Consider the following 24,446-nt stretch of genomic DNA (forward strand, 5'->3'; position numbering starts at 1 on the left):
CACTGACGATCAGCGAGAAAGGCGCTTTACATAGCGCTAATGCAATGCAGATCAGGTTCGAAGCAGTTCGTAAGTTCGTAGTAAAGTCTCCGCTACAAGCCGAACCCCGCTTCCAAGATATGCGGCTGACTTCTTAGTAGCAGCTAGAGCTGAAGCTGAAAAAGAAGACCTATGATGTGTGCAACATGTTCGTATAGCTAGAGCTTACACACAGTCACTATTCTTTCGGTCCCGGATATTGCATCGTGCGGAACCTGAACCCCGCAGTGATCTTGACCGCATTGAACTTTCTTTTTGCCGTTTCAGCTACATATCAGGACGGAAACCTCTTGGCATTTACAGATATGACAGAAATAGTCGAGCCAGCAACGTTTCCGCCAACCACAAGATCGACCAAGCTGTATTGCCAAGCCATGCGAGCAGCGCATAAGCCCTAACCTCTATCATCATGTCTTGGCTCAGTTGAAAATCAGCATGAACTATCTTAGATCTATGGCTAGCTTGCAGACACGCATGAGTCCAGCCTAGCCTCCAATCTTTGAGAACATAGATGTGCCTTTTTGTCTGCTGGAGGCATGAAGCCTGTAGGGCGATCCCCGTCTGCATTCCCACTGACCTGAGTTTTGCATATCGCGATCCCAAGTTATCTAGGTTCTGACTCATATCATGCATAGTGGAATGTGTTCCAAAGGAAAGACGGGTTGTATTCATTCTATTCAATGAGATTTAAGGAGATACAGATAATATGGCTGGTTTTGACATGTTTCTAAGGAAATAAAGAACAGTACACGGTCATCGTTACATGTTTTTTTTCTCATGTTTGATCAGGACAACGTTCGTATGCTTGCCGCCTCTTTCTTTACGTCTGTTTTTGTAGCGTTGTGGTTTGCCAGAAGAATGAAAAAACAAAGGAGATCTACCCCCCGCGACTAAACGAAAGCGAGCTTATAGCCTGGGTGCTGCTTGGTCCGTCTCATATCAAGTATGTGCCCTAATACGGATACAACTTGTTTCGGATGCTCTCATCGAAAGACCCATCCGTGCCATGGACTTTGCGCAAATGGGTCCGTAGGTCGGCAGCGCGGAAGTAACCTTTGCCTTTGACGCGGTCACAGCCTGGTTGCGGGCAGGGGTGTTCACATTCGTCATGCTCAGTGCGCATGTGGCTAACCCATTGTTTCGAAGATGAGAAGGCACTCTCAGCAGAATATCCTGCTACCCCAGCTGGCTCTGATTTAGTGCAATCTGATTTTGGACACCAAGTGCACCAGTGCATGGAAGAAGTGCTATCTTCGCCGATGTGGTGGTAGTTCCGAACGTGCTGGGTGAGATGGTCTTTGCGTTTGAAGCCATTCTTTCCTCTGTATTTCTTGCAATATCTGCAAGGGAAACGTCTGACGTCTGGTAGATGATCCCGTTGATGTCTCTTATATGTGTCCGCTCGGGTAAATCCCCTTCCGCAATTTTCTTGCTTGCAGACGAATTTGATGTGCAAGCCGTAAGCATGACACTCTAAACCGTATGCATTTTTGAAAACTTCCATACACTGATCGCATGTATGCATGTCCGGATGCATAGTCTGCATGTGATTTCTGCCATCTCGCACCGCGACGTAGCGATATTCACAAGACTCTACAGCACACTTACGTGTGTCGTAATGCGGCTGTGACTGTTGTGCTGCGAAGCTAGCAGGCCTGACCTCGACGACCTGACCTGCTGTAGAGGAAGAACTCAAAACAGTGCCAACAGTGTTACTATGATACCATTTAGTTTTGAATCGTTTATCAGTATTGGATGACCAACCTTTCAACAACGCCAATCTCAGGGACCGGGGTACTTGAGTAGCTGGTTACATCTTGGAGTGTAGCATCATCCCACGAGAGCTCAAACCCTCCAAGCGGAGCGGACATTACCGGGTTAAGCCAGCCTACATGAGTCTCGGAAGGAATGTAGTTGTTCGTAATGATATGATCCTGGAATCCTGTGTCCCAGTCGAAGATGTTCGGTGTCGTAATCCAGCTTTGAGGCACATTGTTCGCTTGCCGTGTCGACCAATCATCTTGATAAGGCTCGCAACTGTATTATACCACCCTTTTTGTTAGCAGAGTGTAAAAAAAAAAGCTCACCCAAAGTCCTGGAACTGGTAGTCGTCCATGATTGGGAAGGCAGAAGAAGACTACGTGCATCTAACCGAAAACGTCGAGGCGAAGCAAGCTACAAGTGTCGATGCGTTGGCAGTCGTAAAGCAGCGTAGGAGGGCTGAGGTAGTGTTGGTACGGGCAGTGCAAGACTTTGGTGAGAACCACAAGCAGGATGCTTCGATAATACATAGTCGCAGCCGGCCAAGCCTCTCGCTGCTTCAAGCGAGAAATGGAAAAGGGCAAGAGTTATTAGCTACTGCATCTTGGCTGCATGTCCAGCTACGTAGAGCCTGGATGATTGGCTGCGATGCGTGTAAGGGCCATGGCCCTTTTTTGGTGCGAAGGATGAACATAGTGGGGACTAAGAACTGAACGCACATCTACGGACAACCCACCCGCAGGCTGATGGTAGCCAGATATACTCTGGCAGCTACAGTAATAGAAGTTCTGTTATAACAAGCTGACCGGAATCAACATGCGAGCAAGGTCATTGGCCATGTCTTCAATTGCACTTGCTCTGCCTGGCCGAAACTCTACGACAAAGGAATCTAGTAGCAGACGATCTGGCCGAGAAGCAAAGTAGATGTGCAAAGCTTTCATGCAGTGATATGGGGAGGAATTGGCTACTGAGGTGTAAGTTAGAACCTGCTACCTAGGCATGCTTGCGCTGTAGGCTAACTTAACGGAGCATCCACTGCTAGCAAAATGATTGGCCAGAATGTGACGATAAGTATAACAAGAGATTATACAGATGGGGATATCTAAGTAGCATGACACATGTACTCATACAGCTCACGATCGAATGCGAAACCCATTGAGCACCATCGCAACTCTTTCCTTGTGATGAAATGATGCTAAAGCAATCTGACCAGCCCTGGAAAGCTGAAGATAACGCTAGAACGGGCGACTGCAGCCCTCTCAACTTTCTTGATGCGCTACCCTCCGAATGCATGATCTGGCGCAAATGGGTCGAAAGGTACCACAATCTGCTTCTTCCCAAACGCTTTCTTCAATCCTTCTTTCATCCTCTCCCATCTAGTCATTCCCTTCCTCTTAGCGTGCTCGAAGGTCATATAACTCTTATCAATTTCCTTCAGCCGTGTCGCCTCTTCTTTTTCAAATTGCTCAGCGCGCTCTCGTAGCCCATTGATAACGTGCTGACGAAGACGATAGTTGGCAAACGTCGTGTCGTGCTCTGGATGCAAGGCGAGTATCTCCGGGACCTTGTAAATAGCAAGACCGGATTCGTTGATTCGATGATAGAGGAAGGATTCAAGGTCTTCGGGGCACCAGGAGGGCTGTGCTGGGATGCCGACAAAGGTTGCGCGAATCGCGCGGACAATACCAAAGTCAGTTATCTCGCCAGCTTCGTATTGTTTGAGTAGGTTGCAGATGAGCTGGCCGCGGTATAAGAGGCGGATTTCACGATATGTCCACTCGCGCTTGTAGTCTGTTAGGTTCGGAGGGAGGAGCCAATTCTCTTGCGTGATCTTGTAAGCTTCATAGAAGTCGTTGAATCTGCTGCGAGCATTGGGAAAGAAGTATCCTTTCCAAAACTTCTGATCGTAGACTGCGGCTTCGACTAGGATACGAAGGTAGTGGTATAGCTCATGCTGACTATCACCGTTCGTCTGACGATATGGAAAGGATGAGACACCCCGGATAGCCTGCCGAGGGATGTCGAAGATGGCAGCTGCAGTGGTATTGCGCCGATGAGCATGCTTGTTTCTCGAGTCTTGAACATAATGTACACCCTGCTCAAACTCTTCTAAAGATACGGCGATAGTAGTGATGGACTTGGCTTGTGCTTTTGTAAGGATGCCTTCCTCACCAAGGCCATTCATAAAGATCTCAAAGTGCTCTGGCTTCAGTATGTGTCTACGGTCCTCAGGGAAGAGCTGTGCGACGATCATCTCGTGATCCTCGCTGTTCATAAGTCGACGCTCGACGAGCTCAGCATTGTTGACCACGGCATTGTATCGTATGATCCAGTTACGCTCAACAGAACCTTTGGGCATTTCGCTCGCACGGATACTTATACCGTTGACGTTGAAGGTGGCATCAGGTATATCGCCATCAGCGTGGCGGGCTTGAAGATGAAAGTGGGCATTGATCTGATCCATGATGTCGATATTAGTAGGACAGCCATCTGCTGCAAAAAAGGTGAGATCTTTGATAGCTTTGCGCCGACGTAGAGCCTCAATTTCCTGGTTTGCGGTTCTTAGGCTGGTTCGACGGAGGGTGGACGGAGAGAGACTACTCGGGAGACGAGCTATATTATGACCATCCCCGGTGCCTTTCTTCTTTAGAACAATTCCTAGAGGCTTTAGACGTTCGCTGGTATTCGCACGTGGCATAATGGCAGCATGGCGCTGCGCCAGCAGCTTTTCTGCTGCTCGCCTATCAGCCAAAGCGGCTTCTAATTCATCGGCGTAGGCATCGGGACTGTCGTGAGTCGACTCGACGGCCACTGGCTGGGAAGTTGTTCGAAGTACCGGGCGAGTGTCGGCGGGCGTGTCGGTGTCGGTTGGAAAGCCGAGGTCCGCTTGAGTATCGACGCCAGGTCTAGTAGGATGGGTCACAGACTTTGTCCGTGATGTAACGGAGGTAATGCTGACATGCCTTTCGTTGGGCATCGGCGTTTCAGAATGCGTGCTTGTAGGTGGTGTGATAGGTTTCGTGGGTAGAGTGCTCGAAGGAACCATGCTTGAAAGCATAGTAGTATCGTTCGCCGTCGAAGGTGAAGGAGGAGTTGAGGTAGCATACTGTGGATATATCAGTATTTGTCGTAATGAGAAATGGTTATCAGTACCGACCGTCTTCTGCTTAGGCGACTGGAAACGGTAGAGTCTTTTGGAAGTAGAGCTAGATGTAGCTGGTGCAGGCGTAGAAGTCATGCTTGGGATATAAAGATCAGAGCTTGGTGGGACACTGTTGTTACGGCGATGGTAGCCGAAGACCTTCTGGAAGCCAGCCATAAGGCGCGTGGAGTCGTCGCGCTTGTGACGCATCTTAGGGGCGCTGTTACTTCTATTTGTACTGATGTTGCTTTTCACGCCACTGCTGTGGTCGTTTTCAGCCAAATCGTTATCGTGGCTCCGGCGGGATGACTTAGCTGACAGGAAGGTCTTGAAGTTAGCCATGGCCGGTGTTAGAATGTTCCGGGTCCCTTGTTCCGGGATGTCGCTGAGAGTATGTTAGAGCTAGAAGATGAGTTGCCGATGTTAGTCAAGTGGTAGCTTGTGTGGGCAACATCGTCAAGCGTAGTATGGAAACGGTAAGTTGTAAACAACGCCAAGCATTTGTAACTTGATTCAAGACCTCGAGAAATCGCGGGGCATTGTGGCGAAAAGTGAAGGTGAAGGTGATATCAAAATGACCCGAGAACTACCTCGATAGAGCGTTGTGGCCGGGTCTCAGATACCAGCAAGGTAGAGGTGCATCAGCGAGCCGTCTGAGAAGACGGCATAGCTCCATCTACTTGCGGATACTCAAAATTGAGGTGATGGTTTGCGTGAGACTTTACCTGCCATTGGTACTCGTTTCACACATACAATGCTCACGGCATGTATATATGAGCCGACAGTCATCCTCACTTCGGGGTTTCGCTTTCACCAAACACGTCAATCCACCAGATGTCTGCCGAGCTGGATGCACTATGCAGATCTGCCACAACACATAAGTATCGCAGCCATGAAGACCGTATCCATCCAATGACGAGAATCCGCCTTCACGAGTCGAGCTCTTCGTGGAGAATGAAGGAAGGGCACAGAAGTAAAGACAGTCATGCAGATGGACACAGTGAGAACTACTGCATGACATGAAGTTGACTTGGAAGTGAAACACACGGGCAGTTTAAGGATAAGTATGACTTGAAAGATGAAAACCGAAAACTCCCCCAAACTCCTTGCTTGCCGAAGACTGATATGCGTAGACTAGGAAGACGATCACGACCCAATACACTTGCGCAAACCTTACTGCGTCCGTCCTACAATGGATGTTCCGACAGGACCGTATATCCAGAATAGCTTGTTTATACAAACCTCTTAAGCACCATGAACAGGAGCGCGACCACTACTCCGTAGATACAAGTGTCGATCCAAGCCAGGTCTGGACTGCGTTGGGCAACCTGTTGAGGCGGTGGCGCGGTTGTTGTCCTTGTAGGTCTCACTATAGGCACTGTAGGAGCTGGTCGCGATGGGACTGTAACTGGAGCTGCAGGCGCAGGTTCTGAGGGTGATGCAGACGATGCGGCTTCAGCAGAGCTCTCTACTGCCCGCTGCTTACCCTTATCCACCTTCTTGTCCTCTTCTCCTTCTTTGCCCAGCTCGTCGCGATAAGCTAGTCTCAACTCTTCGGGAACTTGCTCGTCCTTCCTCTTGCCATCCTTCTCCTCGATCTCCTTGACAAGCTCCTCCCTCTCTTGCATGATCTCGGCGTTGCTCTTGGCACAGCCCGCGCATTTCCATGCCCCGCTGTCTTTGGCCATACGCTCACGTGCGTCTCTGCTGCATTCGATGCCGCCGAGCTGTCCCTTCGCGTCTGTGTCCATGAAGCTTCTTATCGCGACAAGAGCTGTGCGCACGCCCCATGCTGGTTGCCATGTCTCTTCGTGATGGCCTGATATGCTTAGGCAGATTTCGCGATTGACTTCGAAGCGTCCAGTGGGTGTGAGGAAGCGGAAAGACGGCGGGCGGAGAGGATACGTGGATGGGAGAACTATGCGACCGTGGTAGATGCCGCCGGCATAGGGCGATGGCTCGGGCGGGCCGCGGATGGTAAAGTGCCACTCGAAGAGGTTGGTTTCTAGAGGTTCGGCATGGTAGTCGGAGGAGGGCGACGTGGAGAGTTCTGAAGCTTCCTTTACTGCGACACGTCAGCTACCTATCATTAGTCACCATCTAGACTCGCATACATATCCGCTTGATAGTCGGGTTCTTGGTGTTGAACTGCCCGCGGGTGGACATGATCGCGGCGGTTGTAGGTTGAGAGCACGGGGTATGAACAAGATCTCTATATAGTGTGACAAATGAGCAGGACCATGGGTGTATGTATATCAGCTACCTTGCTGTGCACGCGTTTGAGCGCATTCACCGAAATGCAACGTAGACAACCAAGACGCGGCTGCGTCTTTGGTAAGCACCGGCAACTGCTCGTAATCGATAACTTCGGCCCCACTAATAATTAGCTCATCCAACACATAGTAGTCAACCACTTTTTCGGCTTATGCGGGCTTGACATACTATAACATGACATCAGTCACAATTCTGGCTTATTCCATCATGTCTTCAACTGATCCCAACACTGACGATATGTCCGTGTATCATCCTCACGACCTGCTGATCGCGCAGTTCTTTCCTGATGAAGACATATCTTCTATGGGCTACGACTCAACAATGTACTCAGCATTGTACCAAAGTGCACGTATTCTTGAAAAGATGGGTGAAAAGCCTCCTCGGATCCCGTGGCCAATGCCTCCACCTAGGTCACCAGAGTTCTTAGAGGCTGCTGTCGAACAATGGCGAAGCGAGGCGCTACGAGCGATTGACTCGCGCGTAGCCATGTTCTCATCGGATGCTGTCCCGCATCATACTGTAGCTACACACGGTCTCCAGGCTCCTGCATCACCCAATCCCTCTGCTTCAGTGCATCGCCTTCTCCTTATACCTGAGCTGCTGGAACTCATCCTACGACAAGCAACCCCTCAAGCACAGCATACCGCATGGGATGTAAACCGTCTTTGGCGTAGGACGGTTGAACACATTCTGGCCTATGAGTACAGATCGTACCATCCCTGCTCCCCAGTTGAATATGGCGATCGCATTGATATACAGACAGGCATCTCGTGGATGCAGCCGTCCGACGACGAGATCGCGCATGTTGAGCAAGAGACCGTAACCGCGTCGCAAAGACCTCTGCACGAGCTAAGGCAAGTCTACTACCCAGCTAGAATCGTCCAAGCCAGCTCACTGTCCGGTGCTGCTTATCTGGCGATCCAAGACGCGTACGAGCGTCTCCAATGGAAGCCCGCAGAGACCGACGCTGTTGATCAAAGCCGGCGGTGGATAGACCTCAGTCAATTCATGATGAATCCTCACGTTGTAGAGCTCTTTGGTGACCGCATGCAAATGAAGTTAGGCAGATGCGAGATCGCGTTGAAGGCCGGAACTGGTCAGCCCCGCCTGGTTCAAGGGTCGCTACCCAGCGGGAACTTTGCAAATCTGATTGCTGATATGTTCTTGACGGAGCCTCCTTGCAAAGCAATAGGCATCTACATGACTCAACAGCACTCACACCATCTGCATTTACTTGTTACTGTATCTAATGAAGATGGAATCCGTGTGGGACAATTCCTAGACGCTCTTCAGCAACACGCAGGCAAGCTACTCACTGCATGGAGAGTTCAAGTTGAACACCTTCGACGGAAGATTGGGTGGTCACACTGGGCGGATTTCAGTACCACTGAGCAAAAACGTCTTCCGTGGATATACCATGGCTCTCCAAAATTCTTTGTGTTTTTGGAACAGATACGGAAACGCCCTCATACACGAGGGGTTTTTTGGTCATTGGCACAGCAGGCTTATACAAAGGGAGAAGCAACTGTCATTGTACCTAGGAGCGAATGGTTTCGTGATTCTGGCAACTGTTAGATTGGATCATGCCCAGCTTTCTGAAATGTTACCAGTTTGAACGATGAACGAGCAGCGTGGGTTTTCCTTTGTGCTCGAGGCATCCAAAGCTATCCTGCAATCTCCGTTAAACAATACTCCGAACTTCACACGCAGCTAGTGAGGCATCATTTGTCATTACTATCATGTGAACACTATTGAAGCGTTCTGCAAGAAAGCTTCATCGTGTCAGAGTGTTGATGTACGCAACCCCTTCAGCTCGATCGTCGTCCTCTTCGATATAACTCTGGTCTTTGCGGAACACAAAGTTCGTCGCATTGCTTGCATAACTCGGCCATTCGGGTATTTGAGGTACTTCACGATGTGTCAGTGCATCAATTAGTAGATGTAAAGCAGGCCAACTCACCACCGTGACCATTGGGATTCAGATCGTAAGCAAACGACGTCCACATTCGCATAACCAGCTTTGACAGCGCAATGTTCTCCGAGCTATTACCCAAGGGAGTGAGTTGCTGCTGTGTGTTTCCAAAGACAAATGGGATCTATCATTACTGTTAGCCCTAGGGTTTTTATCCCACTGACGAAGATGCATACCTCAGAGAAATGATTGACGCCGATCGCATCAGGCGTAGTATTGAACTTTGGTGCATCCCATCGGTACGAATACACACCATCGACAAATTCACTCATGCTTTGTGCAAGCCCTCTTCGCGGAGCATACATGGTCAGGTCAGTTGCGATACTTTGGTAGCGCTTATACTGAAGACCATACTGCGGCCATGTGCGGTTGCCCCATCCATACGGTTCGCCAAGTGCAGGGTCGTTGGGGTATAGCTCGAGCAGTTTCTCGGCAACTGTCTCGTTAACGTTCCAGCGCTTGGAGTGTACCATCTGATTGATGGCATCGGCGTCGCTGTTTACCCCGTTCACGCCAAAGCCTTCGTCGGTGTTCGTACCGAGGATAAGAGGAATCTTTGCGAACTTGCCCTCCCGCAGTGATTCTGAGCCGTATCGAGGTATCAAGCTGCCATCTATGACATGAAACCATTCGAGGCCCTGGTATCCGAAGGGTGCAATCGTCTCGTAGGGTACGTCGCGAAGGCATTGGAGCGTATCCTCAGCGTCAGTGCAGCCAACTGACTCGGTGAGGTTGTTGTACATGTTCTGGTACCAGTCTGTGCCGTTGAGTGGCGCACCGACAGCGCCACCACTTTCCAGAATCGCTGCGCGGAAGAGACCTTCGTCTTCACCATTGTATGCCGCTATGTGGTCGCCGACAGAGTACGCACCCGCCGATTCGCCCCAGATGGTAACCTTTGTGGGATCACCACCGAAAGAAGAAATGTGCTTATTGACCCATTGCATAGCGAGTCGTTGATCGCGAAGTCCTAGATTCTGCACACCAGCGTCCTTGACCTCTTCGCTATAAAGGAAACCAAACGCTGCCATGCGATAGTTGATTGAGATGCCAATGACTGGTTTGTCGTTCAGTACAGATTGCTGAACGATGTAGCTCATGTTGTATCTGAACACAGTTAGCATTTCATGTTCAGTGCAAGAGTGTCTCCGGGGACTATTTACCGCGGATCGCTAGTAGCACCCTGTTGCCATCCACCTCCGTAGATCCATAGCAACACTGGCAGATTCGTCTCATTTGTTCTAGGTTTGACGATGTTCAAGTGTAGACAGTCCTCTCCCAACTTCGTCAAATTCGCGGCTACCAAGGTGTTCGTATCCGACCCATAGCCCTTGCAATCAATGCCGTACTGTGTAGCATTGTGATATGTCGTAGGGGAGTCTTTCACTAGCTCAGCAGGTGCGAAGCGTACTGGCTTTGGAGCAAACTTGACGCCCAGGAACAGATCCTGATCGAATTCTGGGAGGTGGCGTCCTTGGTAGATACCAGCTTGCGAATGAACAACGGGGGATGAACCGAGGATACCGGTGGCAAAGCACGCAGTGACCAAACAGGATCTTCGAAGCTTCATGGCGGAAGGATCTGGGGAATTACACCATGCTTGCACAGCATGTGCATTCACTCATATACACCATACACCATCTCCCATCTCAAACCTCCCTATGAGCTTCCACGGAAGCCTCGTTCCTGAACATCCACCAATGGGGAGCATAGATGCATCGCCATTTACCTAACCGGCATTCGTTTACCGACCAGCGCGGCTCTAAGCATGCTTGTGTTCTTGGCAACGCTGAATCGATGCTTGGTCGCCTGGGCATGGAGCATAAAACTGGACTGGCAGCATTTTAAGCCTGTCTGTGCCAGCCTTGCGGCTGCTTCACGGTGAATTGGGAAGCTTGGTAACAGAGTCAAGTAAACGGCGACGTGCCATATTAGCCGGCGATGTGATGCAATTCGGTTGATGCAAATTAATCCGGGGTAGACATTCGCTCCACATTACCCCGCAAGCCTCGCGGTGTGCCGTTGCATAACGCACCGTCCACACGTCATTTATCCGGGATCTTGGAATATACCACGTGCGCTTCTTTTTGTGAAAAGACCATTGCAAAGCCCGAGATATCACCAATAAGACTTTCAACCCTGCAGTCTATCGAATGATTGGCGTCAGTCATACAACTGCATTTATCTCAAGCTGGGTTTCCTCTCAGTGACGAGGACATTCATCTGATCTTGCAGAAAGATACCACCGTAGTTTAATGATCTCCAAGGCTTTTCAGAGTCTGCAAGAGACCAATCGAAATGCCGCAGAAACTACCATCTAGTCAGTATCATGATTCACCACGGAAGATTATGTGACATACCTCGAAGATGGCTTTCCTAATCTCCAGCCATGCGATGGGCTTACCGAGACACTGGTATTTGCCATAGCCGAAAACCATTTCTGAAGTCCGGAGCATAGCGTTCAGACTTCCGCGGTGGGTTCCATCATCGTCATCGAGTAACCAGCGTTCTGGTCTGAAGCAGTCAGCATCTTCGCCAAAGATCTTCTTGTCATGGTGCAAGCCCCATGCGTTGTAGCTGATGTTCGTCCCGCCAGGGAAGAAATATTCCTTGCCGTCAAGGACGAATTTGTCACCTCCGACGGGAACCTTCTTTGGAACAACATCAGTGATGGGTGGGTGCATCCGAAGCCCTTCGCGAACAACGGCCTGCAGATATGGTAGACCCTTCAACGTCTCATCGGAAACAATATCGAAAGTAGTGCTAGCCTGACTTGAGGCAACAGTAGCGTCAATCTCATCCTGAAGAGTCTTATAGACCCTATGATGTGTCATCAAATAAAGCATCGTCGCTCTTATAGCAGTCGCTGTGGTGTCCGACCCTGCCAAGATCTGGAGCAATGATTCGGTGAGTAGATCGTCTCGATTCATACCGTGGCGTATGAACGAAGCAAGCATGTCCGAGCGACCGTTGGTAGGCTTCTCCAGACGTGAGTCAATAAGACCCCGAGCTACAGCCATCATCCTCCCAAAACCAGTTGCATCCTTCTCTGAGGGCCCGAGAATACGTGCAACAGGTGGCCAGTGGAGATAAGGCGTCAAACCAAGGCCAGCAACCACAATTATAATTGATAGCCCGTCTCTCCCGGAGCTAATGTAGTTGTCGACATCAGCATCAGCCTTGAGGTCTCCGAAGGCTTTGCCAAAGCCGATCTTGCTAATGACATCAAGGGTGAAGTACTGGATTTTGCTTCCAAGATCCATGGGCGTGTAACGCGTGGTGGTGGAAAGATATTTTGATCTGATCAGGTCGAGAAGCTGCTGCACATGCTCATCAATGTCTGATTCCAGGGAGAGATTTTCTTTGCCAGAGTAACCTGAAGCCATCTGCTGACGCCGCTTGGTGTGCTGAGCCTCATCAATCTGACTGAAGACATGGTCTCTGCCAACCTCTGTGCGCGTCGCAGCGTTGAACCATGTTGATCGAGTGTATGGCGAGCGCACCGCATTCATATGCGCCAGCAGGTCTGGCGAGGATGTGATCAAGTCGTTGGGGCCGACTCGGGCGATGGGGCCTGTTGGCGCTGTCAGCACTTGGGCAGGGAGGGGCGGGCCGCACAGGCGAGCCACGGCGCCTTTTCCGCGCTCTAACTCCTAATTCTCCTGAGGTTTACTCACCGTAGCGTTCGCCCACCTCTCTGTACCAGAGATGCGAACGTCGCCCCAGTATCGCACGGATGTGTACCAGTTCGGACCATCCCGTGGTAGGTGGTCCAGCGAAAGCTCGAAGCCGCCGATAGCCCAAATAGGCCCTCGCTGCGTAGGCCGCCAGAGCAACCAAACCTAACATCCATCTTGCCGCATAAAGCTGCGCAAACAAAGACATGTCGAACACACAATGTCAGCTCAGAAGAATAAAGGATGAACAGTTGAAGGAGACAGAGAGTGGTATTTCTACGAGCGGGGTCGCCTGCTTCTCCATGCATGTCAATACGGAAGCATGTTGCGATGCAGCAAGCGAAGCCGTGACTGCAGGTACCCTTGCTGAGTTTTGCTACCAAGACAAATGTCAGAACTACTGAGCATCCCAAGACCGATCACGAACGGTTGTTACGATATGCATATGCATATAAGCACTATTAGACGCCCGTTGGATAATTGCCAGCAGTCAGTCGTGCTGTCACGCCATGGCACAGTGGCATGATAAGAGGGGATACTCGCTGATCGCTCAAGACCACATCAAACTGAACCTGCAGCTATGCTATTAGACATAATCACTATTGGTCTAGCAGTCGCTTCTGCTTACGCGCTTCCCTACGTTGCTTCCAGGCAGCATCTTTCGGAGCTTCGTCCCAGCTATGACTACATCATCGCTGGCGGTGGTACAGCAGGTCTCACGGTAGCTGATCGACTTGCAGAAGCCTTTCCAGACAGTAAGGTCTTTGAATCGAGCAAAGGGAATTCATTAGTGACATGCTTCATAGGGACAGTCCTTGTCATTGAGTATGGCGAGGTCGAGTACGCACCCGGCGTTTTCGACCCCCCAACAACTGTATGGGGCGGTTCTAGTGCGAAAGCAGGATTCTTCAGTTTCAACTCACTACCGAATCCTGATATGGACGACAAAGTGGCGTCGGTCCTTGTAGGAAAGACTGTGGGCGGAAGTAGTGCTATCAATGGTATGTACTTTGATCGCGGATCTAGACATGACTACGACGCATGGGCCCGAATTGGAGATCCTGAGTTCAGTTGGAGTACGATCAAGTGGGACTGGGACAGCTTGTTTCCTTACTTCAAGAAAGTAAGTGCGGATACTGCTCATACATCTGGGATCTGACTAACTGCGATGCAGAGTGTGACCTTCACTGAGCCGACTCCAAGCGTGGCAGAACAGCATGGTTACACGTGGGATATGTCCGCTTACGGGGGTACCACACCTATCTTTTCAAGCTTTCCACCATTTTTGTGGGGCGATCTTCAAGTTGCCAGAGATGCTTGGAAGGATATGGGCATTCGAGCGTTAGAAGAGTGCGCTGGGGGTGACAAAGAAGGACTATGTTGGGCACCCAATTCTCAACATCCAATTACGGCAAGGCGATCACATGCCGGCTTGGGACATTATGAGGGTGTGAAGAGTTCCAGACCGAACTACAACTATGACTTGCTAGTCAAGCACCAAGTGATCAGGGTCGTTTATCCTGACGACGTTTCAAAAGGCCCACCATTAGTTGAGGCGAGATCTCTGGCGGGAGACGAGACGTTCAACGTAACGGCCAGAGTCGAAGTTGTCATCTCTGCTGGCGCATTACACACGCCTACCATCCTGCAAAGGAGCGGTATCGGACCCGCACCCTCGCTAGAAGCTATGGGCATCACTGCTGTACTGGATCTTCCTGGTGTAGGCTCAAACTTGCAAGACCATTCTTCGCCCGGTATATCATGGAATTGTAAGTGGATCCGCTCTTCGTTGATTGAGAACGACTAGACGCTGAATTCACTACAGACTCGAAGCCCGGTAACTTTTCCAACATGCCTTCGGATATGCTCAATCCTGCGTTTGCCAATCAAGCAGCAGCAGAGTTCAACATGACACCAGCAAGAGGCCCATACACATTGGCTATGAGTTCAACTGCTCTCTACATATCACTTCCCAATGTAACTGAAGAGTATATGAATATAATCAAGGAGATGCGCAGAGTTGCCGACGACGGCTCAGCGGCTTCTCATCTGCCCGAAGGGTCTCACTCAACCCTCATTGACGGCTACAAACGCCAACTTCACGTACTTGCGGACCTTCTTGAGAACTCCGAGGCTCCTAGCGTGGAAGTACCGTTTGCAACTGGGACGACCATGCGCCCGATCATTCTCCATCCGTTGAGTCGCGGCACTGTCCATCTCAATCTGACAGATCACTTGGCTCAGCCTATACTCGACTACCGCGCTGGATCTAGCCCAATTGACTTCTCCATCCACATCGCTCATCTCAGATGGCTTCGCAAGGTACTTGATACACCCACCATGCGTAAATATGGTGCTGTAGCAGTTAGTCCAGACCCAGCTATCCAATCGGACGAAGATCTCAAAGCGTTTGTTAAGGAGTCAATGGTGCTGTCACACATGCACCCATGCTGCACAGCTGCTATGTTACCCAGAAATCTAGGAGGCGTTGTAGGACCGGATCTCAAGGTCCACGGTGCAGCTGGTCTACGTGTTGTCGACATCAGCATCCTACCGTTCCTGCCAAGTGCACATACCAGCTCTACGGCGTATGCTGTTGCAGAAAAGGTCAGTAGAGAGAGACATCTGAACGGAAACTTACTAACGCTGAGTAGGCTGCGGATATCATTATACATGACCTATAAAGGTAGTACCATGGGTATTTTGAGATACCACGATATGTTTGGATAGGTTTTTTACAGTATGATACAGATTTTTATATTATTCAATATCTACGAAGATGTTACTAATCGGCGCTCGACTTTCACATCTGCAGATAGCCTTTGCAGCTCCTCACTCAGCTCGTCTGCCGCGGCATTTAGCTTCGCATTATCAAGAGCTTCCAATGCATCCAAAATGAAGAGCACGTTTGATGTTCCGTCGCTCAACGCAGTCCTCGAGCATTGCCTCCAGTTCCAGCGCCTGCAGGTCTAATTGTAGTCGTACAGAATCAGTATACGTCTCTCTCATATGCAGCTCGTACAGTGTCACTTACCACGCCGCCATCGTCACACCATACTGCTTCTCCGGGACTTGGGTGTTCAATGACGATTTCGCCGCCAGATTTCGTGTCAAAGTTTTCATCACCCTTCGCGCGTATCAGGAACGGGCTTCCTTGGTACTTATCCAGATCCTCGCCTCCCAAAGGAATCTGATGTTTGATTGAGATTGCGTTATATATATCCGTCAGTCGATTAACACGTGGTAAGCCTGCGTCAACGCGACGCAATAGCGCTTCGAGGCTGTTCATAGTCTTCTTGGGCTTTGCGCCGAAGGCCTTGTAGGCTTCTTTCCATTGCGCGACATGAGCAACATCATTGACTGGAGTTTTCGCAAGAGTTGCTTTGGCTGTGGTTTCGGCAGAAGATAAAAAGGCTTCGCTGGTTGCGTCGCAAGAGCCCGGTGGGATGTTAGTAACTACCATGAGCAAGGCGCGGTAGTCTGGTCGAAGCTGAAATATCTCTGGTGCAATGCGCGCGTTGGCAAGATAGCTCGAGGGATCCTGGATGCTTGCCATGTTTGAGGAGATTGTGGACAAAAAGCGAAGGTCAGCTGTGCGGCGTGCAAAAGACAATGATGAAGATATGAAGGCTGGTACGATGACGTGCAATGTGCGTGAAGATGTGTGTCTCAACATTTTTTTGAACCTGCTTCAATACTTATTCATTTACATACTGCTACAGTGAACGCTCTAAAACTACCATGTTAGGAAGCAGACTTCTACATTCGGCCACAGGGCGTACATATGAAAGTCTCTGTTGACATGTTGACATGGCCGAGTCTAGCCTCTTTCTACGGGCGTCTAGCGCGTTATCAGGCTAGTTTTAGCGCAAACCAAGTCACCATCGTACTTCGTACATCGTCGCTTGCATATTATAGCTTCCCAAAAGTTGCCATCCCCACCACTCAGCATGTCGTTCCTGGTCAATCCTTTTTCTCGATCGTCCCAAGCTGGAAACGCGTGGTTCTGCGCTGGTGCAGTGACGTTGTACCCAAATCTTGACGACTCTGCGCGCGTCGGTGAACAGCGCCCTTGCGGCGAAAAAAAGCATGTTCCAGGATGCCGAGTATTCCACGTGCCCCGCGATGACAGCTCCAAAGCAACTGAGGTAGCGATCGATGATTGGAAAGACCCTGAAGTCGGTGGTGATGCGAAAGATCAAGTGATGGTGTTTCAATACAAGGGAAAGTTTTGCGCTATCAACCACGTATGTTGCCACATTCGGTGCTGTACATCTGGCGCACATGTTAATAATAATAATTGCAGGAATGCCCACACTCATCATATCCACTCTCTAATGGTACGCCCTTCGATATTGAAGACTTTGGCGTCGTGCTGAGCTCGGGGATCCAATGTCCCAAGCACGACTGGTCTTTCGATCTGCATACCGGCCGGTCAGATCGCGGGAGCTACAGGCTCCAGATTTGGGAAGTTCAGCAAAGAGCAGGCAGTGAAGGCGATGAACTATGGGTCAGAAGGAAGCAAAGAATCGGATGATTTCACGGTATCGCATGCGCTATGCTCTACAACTTGATACCCGTAACCTCGAAAGTCTGCACCATGTTCTTCTCAAACTTCGACCAAAACTTTGTCCCGCTGATCGTAGTGTCGAGATGCTGCACGTACCGATCACCGCTGCCAATCTGGGTGCTCCACCGTGAAACGGTTGCCCCGGATGAAGGACGTCCCGAGAAGCCCGACAATTCGAAATTTAGGTACTGCGCCGCGTCCCAGTTCACGGCTACGATAACCAATAATGACTTGCTCGCATCGTAAGCAGCAACGACGTTGTCCCGGCCGCCATCGAGGATCCGCATTCCTGGGCGCATATGTCTTGCAAATTGCGCCAGTACATAGTACTTCTGTGTGGATGAACCCAGCGTTTTCGCATCGTTGTCCGCGTCTATCAACCCCCACCCACCTTGGTCCAAGACCTGCCAGTACTCCCATGCTGTAGGCTTCAATTGGCGGAGGTCCTGGAGGAGGTATCTAGCCATGTTCTCGCCAGAGGCCACACCGTCACCGTATTCACTGTTCCAGAGAGACTTTCCAGCCTGTGTAGCTAGCGTATGGACACCAGCGCGATCACCGCTTCCGTACTGGTAACCATGCACGTTGATCCTATCAATCTTGCTGAGTGCATTGCTACCAATCGTCTTCAGGGTGGTAGCAGCTTGGTCGTAGTACGACTCATCAGATGCCGCAATCTTCGTTGACAGTCCGCGGCTCGCGAGATGTGTATCGAGGAAGCCGACGATCTTGGCCTGGGTGGATACGTCGACGTGGCATCCTTCTTGCGTACCGTCTGCTTTCCACCAGTTGGCGCTTGGCTCGTTGAACGGATCCACGGTTTCGAACTCCACACCCCAGTTATCCTTGAAATGCTTTGCTACATTTGCCATGTAGATTGCATGCTGCTCCAAGTTCCACGATTGGATGTTTTCGCTACCGTCCGCTGCACCTGAGGGGTTGTGGTTCTTTGTCATCCTAAAAGCAGTTAGTCTACCTCTCACATATCGCTCATGTTTGATAGCTACATACCACCACATCGGCGAGTTCGAGAACAACTCCGTTCTATCCGCTCCACGTGAGATTGCCTTTTGGAGCATGGCTCGTTGTTTGACGTCAACGGACCTGGAGAACAACCAGTGATCAGTAAGGAGACTCAGAGCAAATGAAGAAGGCGGGTATCATACCAGTTCCAGCTTGAGGAGGACGAATCATTGCTCTTCCAGTCTATCCAGTAACCCTCCATCTGCCTCGATCTCTTCACGTTCGGCGATACTACCATCTTCTCCCCGTCGACGGCATTCCAGCTACAAGCACCCGCATTATAGCGTACAATGTTGAAGCCGAGTCCTGGGAGGGTTTCACCGTTGAATTTTGTTTGCTTCAGCGTGAAGAATATATCCGCAAGGTCATCTCTGTCGCCGAATTGTTGCGCCCACCATGCCAGCGAAGTACCCCAACCTTCCCACGTACCCCAGTTGCTCTTGGGGTCGATTGTAGTCGTGATATCGGCATTGACAGAGTAACTGCTGGCCAGCACCAGGGCCGTTCTGAGGAAGGTTGATGTGCGCATCGTAAAGAAGTATCGAGTGAGGCTGCTATCGATCACTACATTCTTTCATCATTTTCACACTCTCCTTAAATACGGCAGTCGATCTCAATGTCAGCTTCTCATTCCGGTATCGCGTCCGCACACACCATCTGGTCACTAAGAATACACTTGGCTCTTGGAGCATGCGGGAAGCGGGGTAGTGTATACACGATGCTATAGTACTACCTCGGCGCTTGGTGGCTATTTGGGAATGAGCTCTAGCAAGGACCGGTACACGACAAACCAGTTACAACTTCGGCAATACAGACAAATCAAGCGATTTCAAAGTCCTCCACGAATGAGATGATTAGAAAATAAATTCAAGGTGGCCGCGTGATAGACATCCAAGGAACCGGATTACTTCCGGAGTTACTCCGCGAACGAACTTTCGGTTTGCTGTGGGGCGGAAGATTTCGGTATACAAGTTCTTCCGCATTTAGACACTTTGAAACCTTGCGATGACGGCACTGCCACACATGCCGAAGCCCAATGACTATTATACGATGTGTTTAACGAAATTGAGTGATCCTTCCGCGGATAAGGTTCGGGTGTGGAGGCGGACGCTAAAGGGCTTGTCCCCACTATGCTTGCCACCGATCACGAGCTGTGGAGTGGAGAACATATCGGCTGACGGACTAAGTAACATCCGCGGTGCAATAGGTACGAGCTAGTAAATGCAATCACAATAAACTGGCATAACTAAGCAAATGTATTCTGCCTTAGATATGGTAGTCATCGCGCAAAGAAGAAGGAGTCAAGGACTCGTCAGATATTACAATTTATTGTACGTGACTGTTCGCACATATACTATGATATATCTAGAGAAGCTTTGCAGCTCCCGCAGTTGAGTTAACACTTTCGGTCGTATTGCCAGCAACAATACCATTCTCATCTGCCTGGTTTAGCCAAGCAGCCTGAAGTCCCCAGACACCTACGCTGGCCGTCACTGTCTCGTTCAAGCCCGAAACCCTCAGCATCATCGTGTCAAGAGGCTGTGTGGGGAAGAAGACCGAAGTCGCACTGAGTTCGCCACCGTTCAGGAAGATCTCGATAATGCTCCTGTCAATGATGCCAGAGATCCTCCACGATCCGTCATCCTCGTTGTAAAGACCTGTAGCAGTGAATTTATCGGTGAAGTAAGGGCTTTGGAAAGCGTCAGTCTTTCCGCGGTCTAGCCACACGTCGCCGGATGAGATGAAAGTGCCACCTGAAATTGACTCTCCCGATACAGAAGACTGGAAGGTGAAGCTGATAGATCCGGCTAGGGAAGGCCCACCAGTGATACCGGTAACATTGGCCTCGAAGTAGAGCGCGCCTGACTCAACGGTGGAGTAGTCAACAAAGACGGTACCGTTACCAAGGGAGTCGTTGGAAGCCAACTCCGAGTCGACGATAGACATGATGTTTGACGGGTACGAGATCAGCGACAGACCCTGGCGAGGGAGATCCTTCAGGTAGTGGCCTCTTGGCACTGTCATGACACTCCTGAAACCATCACCTACAGCCTCGCCAGCAGTGGGAACGACGTTGGTGTATTGCCAGTTGCTCGCCCAGTTAAGCGTAACCTGGTCTTCCTCGGCAGGAATACCATAGAAGAACTGTCCAGCATAGTTATCCTTTGCGAAATCCGTGAGCCTAGTGCGCGCATCGTCGGCTTCGAAATGCGTGCCGTTGAATGTTCCAACAAAGTACTCTGTGATAGATCCACCGAGCGGTGCACCCGGATTGATCGAGATAAGCATAACGTATTTGGATTCATCACTGTCGGTGGAGTTCTCCACGCGCATCTCGACCATGTTCGGGCACTCGTACTGCAGACCAGTGATACCGTAGTGAGAAAAGTTTGACGTAGGTGTCCAGTCGATGAGATTGGGACTAGTAAAAATGCCGACCTCGAAGTCGACGGGGTACGCCACAACCATGACCCAACTCTCGGTGGGCTCATACCAGATCACCTTTGGGTCACGGAATTGGGTGGGGTTGGTGCCACCGGGTACGATGACAGGGTTGTTCTCATATTTGGTAAAGGAGTAGCCGTTGTCATACGAGTAGGCAATGTGCTGAGTCTGGTTCTCGGGGACATTGATGGTGTAGATTGCGACCACGCCGTTGGTCTGGTTTGGGAAGAAACCGCTGGTGTTATTCGAATCGATGACAGCTGATCCTGAAAAAACTCCTTCTGTGGGGCCACCAGGGAAAAGAGCAATGGGCTGGTTGGTCCATGTATAGAGGTCTTCGCTAGTAGCATGACCCCAGTGCTGGTTGCCAGCAACGTTTGCGGTAGGGTTGTACTGATAATACAAGTGGTATACACCATCTTCATCAATATACATGCCATTAGGATCATCTGCAAGAGGAGTTGAATGTTAACAGTGGTCTCATAACTCTCGTGTCTTTGGAAACTTACTCATGAACCCTACTGGTGGGCTGTAGTGAACTTGAGGTCGAAGTGGCTCATCATAGTCGCCCGGCAATGGTGTTCCCGTCGGCACATCGGATTGCGAGTATGTAGATGTGCTCGTAGCCGATGCCGTTGTGTTGGATGACACTTGTGCATGCCCAAAGGTTAGCAGGCCGCCGATGGCTGCGAGGACGGAAAGATGGGAAGGCATGGTGAATTGGTATCCGGTCCGATACGGATCATGTAGAGAGACATCACCAGCTTTATGCTTCTCCAAGACTCGTCCAAGACTCCGATGCTTCCCCAAGACTCCGATGCATCTAGGACTAGAGCGTAAAATTTTACATTCTCCGTGACAACATAGGTAGGCATGAGCGCGCCCCGCATCTTTTCCCCGTTGTCACTCCGCTTATTCCGTAATGCTGGAAATCTCTCATGCGCGTAGTCGGCGGGTGCATGATGGAGTGGAACCAAGACACAGGAAACGAGCCACACCGGAGCTTCCGAGAACGCGTTTTCCCCGCGGAACTCTATAGGACTATACCAACTCCAGCTAGACTTACAGTTGGAGTGAACGTGCGTTCTCGCGTATCCAGGTTGACGTTTAAACATTAGGTTAGTGAGGACGGGACCGATGTGCAATGATGTCGTTGGACGTGCTAGCGCATACCATAATCCCTCCGAGAAACCTTCCATGCTCCGATCATGTCATATATATGAGCAGTAAGCAAGGAGTGGCAGAGCGCTAAGGTAGAACTGCACAGAAAAGGGCATTAGGAAGCTGATTTCTTGTCAACATCCTTGTGTTATTGAATTACTCGTGTATGCAACGGGTTTAAGGTGCGAGTGCGAAGTCCCAAACCTGTACTTTCCTTGTTCCGAAAGGACCACCTTGCCTGATAAACAAGCTCAATACATTGAACTTGTCCAACCTTTCCTCATCCACCAATGGCTCGCCTGCAGAGTTCGGAATTTCCGCCAACTTCTTCCAGTCATTGTATGCTCCTCCCGCTGTCGCAGCCCAGATCTGAACAGTCATCTTAGGCTGGTCTGGTAGGATAGCAATCACATTGTCGCCTGAAGCAGCGATCTTGCCTCTATAAGCGAGGTATGGCGGTGTTGAGAGACCGGATGTCTTGATAGCGGTCTTGGAGAATTTGCCCTCCGGGGTTCGAAGGTAGTGGTAGAACTGTGCCGTACCTGTCGAGTTGTCACGCATGAGAGCATGGAAGCGACCTTTCTGATCGGCGCATTGGGCCTCCTGATTTATAATCTCGCTGTTTTGTGGGATCGAATATATCTTTATGCCGGGCGTTGTCGGCGTAATGGGCTTTGCGACGGTTTGTCCATTGGTCTGCTTCCAAGTCTTGCCATCGTCTTCCGACATGGCGAAGTAGAAGTCGTGGTTCGTGCTGGCCGTAGGCGTTTCGCGGACAGTCCATGAGACGAAGAGCTTTCCACCTTGGTTACTTATGCCGTTGATGTATGCATTGTTGTCTTGACCTTGCAGGTATTTCCCAACTGCGCTCCATTGTGAAGAGCTTGTAGAGTATCGATGAATGTACGAGTCACCAGCACCGGACTGTCCGATCCGGAACTCCATGAGAAGGTCACCATTGTCGAGACGTTCGAAACGAGGGTATGTGAGCGGTGTCCATGGCCCAGTCGAGCCAGGCAGACTGTGTTGGACAGCTCCAAATGCACTAGCGGTCCACTCGGATGGAATTGTCTTGGCAATGCCTGTGTTACTCGCACGATAGTTGAGTGGCACATCGTGATGGTCGAAGCTCAGATGGATCTTGCCATCACCGCTAATTCCCATGCTAATGGTGTTGTGTTCGTCCAGAGTAGTTTGCACATAATCGGTGAATGCAAAATATTGCCACTCTCCAAGTGCAGGCGAGATCTTGCGCCGCCCTAAGTTGACGTAGTGCTTGCCGTACCCAGAAGCAGTTTTGTAGAAGGCTACGTATTGGTAGTCGCCGAAAGTGGTCAAGGCGTGTTGTTGGAAAGCAAGCCCATTGAGACGGACGGAGCCTTCTACGTCATTTGTGATGTTCCAATTCTGCGTTTTCGTGATGGAGAGTGCTGAAGCAATTGAAGATAGCGCGGCGAAGCACGCAAACAACGATGAGGCGACTTTCATGGTTCTGGTCGCGAGTTATTCCACATTCTTGGAAGGCCAATGCGTGTTCCAATATATATGCCGGCTACTACACGGCGCGAATGTAAGACAGAGCTTCGGATGAAATCATCTCCTAGTGTACGTGTTTGAGCCGCGTGACTAGCCCGACTCTTCCCAAAGCTTTTTGCTAATTTGTATATTCTAGGCTTGATCATCTGGGGAAGGCAATGCATCCGGCATGCATCGACATTGACCTGCGTCGGGAAATCGGGGTATTGCTGCGACGGAGGCGGGGAAGCTGGGGTAGTGCCATTATGGTTCTCTGCCGGGCCATGATTGAAGCGATGTGTTCAACACTGGACCGGAAAAATGACAACTCTCCAGAACGTGCAATGGCGCATGCCTGAAACCCATGAAGGCCTCGGTAGTTATTGTCGCGCATTTATGCTTCGCATAGAGGGGGTGCACAAGTACTGGTGAGCGTTAGTGCACAGTTTCGAGAGACGTCGTCGATACGAGAGCCTAAAAGGCCTTGAAAGTCGCGTCACCACGACAATCTGGACGGTTGAATGTTTTCTACTATCGAAGGGTGCAGACGCCACTGACGTGTGGCACATTTCGTAGCGACTTCTTGCATCGGAACGGTTCCGAGCCTGGATCCCGCATCTTCTCGCGCGCGTGTCGCGTCGCCTTCACCCTCCTTCCGATACCGCCCTCACTACCAGCTCAATGCCTACAATAGCCATCGTGGTACACTTCAAGAGCCGCAGAAATGCCGCTCCTTAGCGATAGCGACTCATTACACGCCTATCTCCGTGGTAAAAGTACAGGAAACGACACCAGAAAAGGCAGGAGCAACTGCAGCCAAGGGCCATTTCTACTTGGCAAACTACTCCAACAGGCAAAAGCGTGTCT

The 24,446-nt window shown here is 50.4% G+C and overlaps 12 protein-coding genes across 12 annotated transcripts; 3 read left to right on the forward strand and 9 right to left on the reverse strand.

Annotated features, from left to right (window-relative positions):
- Positions 1-1,784: 1,784 nt before the first annotated feature.
- Positions 1,785-2,155, reverse strand: AA0111_g10235 (hypothetical protein; the record flags this gene model as incomplete). Its single annotated transcript, XM_028643962.1, has 2 exons — positions 1,785-2,076; positions 2,127-2,155. The coding sequence occupies 2 exons, from the start codon at positions 2,153-2,155 to the stop codon at positions 1,785-1,787; spliced, it is 321 nt and encodes a 106-aa protein (XP_028502184.1).
- Positions 2,156-3,076: 921 nt separating this feature from the next.
- Positions 3,077-5,284, reverse strand: AA0111_g10236 (hypothetical protein; the record flags this gene model as incomplete). The annotated part of the gene is made up of 2 exons (XM_028643963.1): positions 3,077-4,906; positions 4,958-5,284. 2 exons carry the CDS (start codon positions 5,282-5,284, stop codon positions 3,077-3,079), a joined length of 2,157 nt encoding a protein of 718 aa, XP_028502186.1.
- Positions 5,285-6,174: 890 nt separating this feature from the next.
- On the reverse strand, positions 6,175-7,108 carry AA0111_g10237 (hypothetical protein; the record flags this gene model as incomplete). Its single annotated transcript, XM_028643964.1, has 2 exons — positions 6,175-7,007; positions 7,057-7,108. 2 exons carry the CDS (start codon positions 7,106-7,108, stop codon positions 6,175-6,177), a joined length of 885 nt encoding a protein of 294 aa, XP_028502185.1.
- Positions 7,109-7,423: 315 nt separating this feature from the next.
- On the forward strand, positions 7,424-8,791 carry AA0111_g10238 (hypothetical protein; the record flags this gene model as incomplete). The annotated part of the gene is made up of 1 exon (XM_028643965.1): positions 7,424-8,791. The coding sequence occupies one exon, from the start codon at positions 7,424-7,426 to the stop codon at positions 8,789-8,791; it is 1,368 nt and encodes a 455-aa protein (XP_028502168.1).
- Positions 8,792-8,990: 199 nt separating this feature from the next.
- AA0111_g10239 (hypothetical protein) lies at positions 8,991-10,758 on the reverse strand (the record flags this gene model as incomplete). The annotated part of the gene is made up of 4 exons (XM_028643966.1): positions 8,991-9,124; positions 9,177-9,312; positions 9,365-10,295; positions 10,352-10,758. The coding sequence occupies 4 exons, from the start codon at positions 10,756-10,758 to the stop codon at positions 8,991-8,993; spliced, it is 1,608 nt and encodes a 535-aa protein (XP_028502167.1).
- Positions 10,759-11,369: 611 nt separating this feature from the next.
- AA0111_g10240 (hypothetical protein) lies at positions 11,370-13,073 on the reverse strand (the record flags this gene model as incomplete). The annotated part of the gene is made up of 3 exons (XM_028643968.1): positions 11,370-11,498; positions 11,549-12,762; positions 12,866-13,073. The coding sequence occupies 3 exons, from the start codon at positions 13,071-13,073 to the stop codon at positions 11,370-11,372; spliced, it is 1,551 nt and encodes a 516-aa protein (XP_028502156.1).
- Positions 13,074-13,445: 372 nt separating this feature from the next.
- AA0111_g10241 (hypothetical protein) lies at positions 13,446-15,549 on the forward strand (the record flags this gene model as incomplete). The annotated part of the gene is made up of 5 exons (XM_028643969.1): positions 13,446-13,620; positions 13,672-13,988; positions 14,040-14,634; positions 14,691-15,472; positions 15,520-15,549. 5 exons carry the CDS (start codon positions 13,446-13,448, stop codon positions 15,547-15,549), a joined length of 1,899 nt encoding a protein of 632 aa, XP_028502182.1.
- A 305-nt stretch (positions 15,550-15,854) lies between these two features.
- AA0111_g10242 (hypothetical protein) lies at positions 15,855-16,421 on the reverse strand (the record flags this gene model as incomplete). Its single annotated transcript, XM_028643970.1, has 1 exon — positions 15,855-16,421. The coding sequence occupies one exon, from the start codon at positions 16,419-16,421 to the stop codon at positions 15,855-15,857; it is 567 nt and encodes a 188-aa protein (XP_028502157.1).
- A 394-nt stretch (positions 16,422-16,815) lies between these two features.
- Positions 16,816-17,402, forward strand: AA0111_g10243 (hypothetical protein; the record flags this gene model as incomplete). The annotated part of the gene is made up of 2 exons (XM_028643971.1): positions 16,816-17,112; positions 17,172-17,402. 2 exons carry the CDS (start codon positions 16,816-16,818, stop codon positions 17,400-17,402), a joined length of 528 nt encoding a protein of 175 aa, XP_028502158.1.
- Positions 17,403-17,428: 26 nt separating this feature from the next.
- Positions 17,429-18,987, reverse strand: AA0111_g10244 (Endo-beta-1,6-galactanase; the record flags this gene model as incomplete). The annotated part of the gene is made up of 3 exons (XM_028643972.1): positions 17,429-18,392; positions 18,447-18,539; positions 18,602-18,987. The coding sequence occupies 3 exons, from the start codon at positions 18,985-18,987 to the stop codon at positions 17,429-17,431; spliced, it is 1,443 nt and encodes a 480-aa protein (XP_028502152.1).
- An 836-nt stretch (positions 18,988-19,823) lies between these two features.
- On the reverse strand, positions 19,824-21,617 carry AA0111_g10245 (Invertase 2; the record flags this gene model as incomplete). Its single annotated transcript, XM_028643973.1, has 2 exons — positions 19,824-21,352; positions 21,413-21,617. The coding sequence occupies 2 exons, from the start codon at positions 21,615-21,617 to the stop codon at positions 19,824-19,826; spliced, it is 1,734 nt and encodes a 577-aa protein (XP_028502153.1).
- Positions 21,618-22,241: 624 nt separating this feature from the next.
- On the reverse strand, positions 22,242-23,552 carry AA0111_g10246 (hypothetical protein; the record flags this gene model as incomplete). Its single annotated transcript, XM_028643974.1, has 1 exon — positions 22,242-23,552. The coding sequence occupies one exon, from the start codon at positions 23,550-23,552 to the stop codon at positions 22,242-22,244; it is 1,311 nt and encodes a 436-aa protein (XP_028502154.1).
- Positions 23,553-24,446: the final 894 nt, after the last annotated feature.

This window comes from Alternaria arborescens (genome assembly GCF_004154835.1).
Source record: "Alternaria arborescens strain FERA 675 chromosome Unknown contig_33, whole genome shotgun sequence".
Taxonomy (NCBI): Eukaryota; Fungi; Ascomycota; class Dothideomycetes; order Pleosporales; family Pleosporaceae; genus Alternaria; species Alternaria arborescens.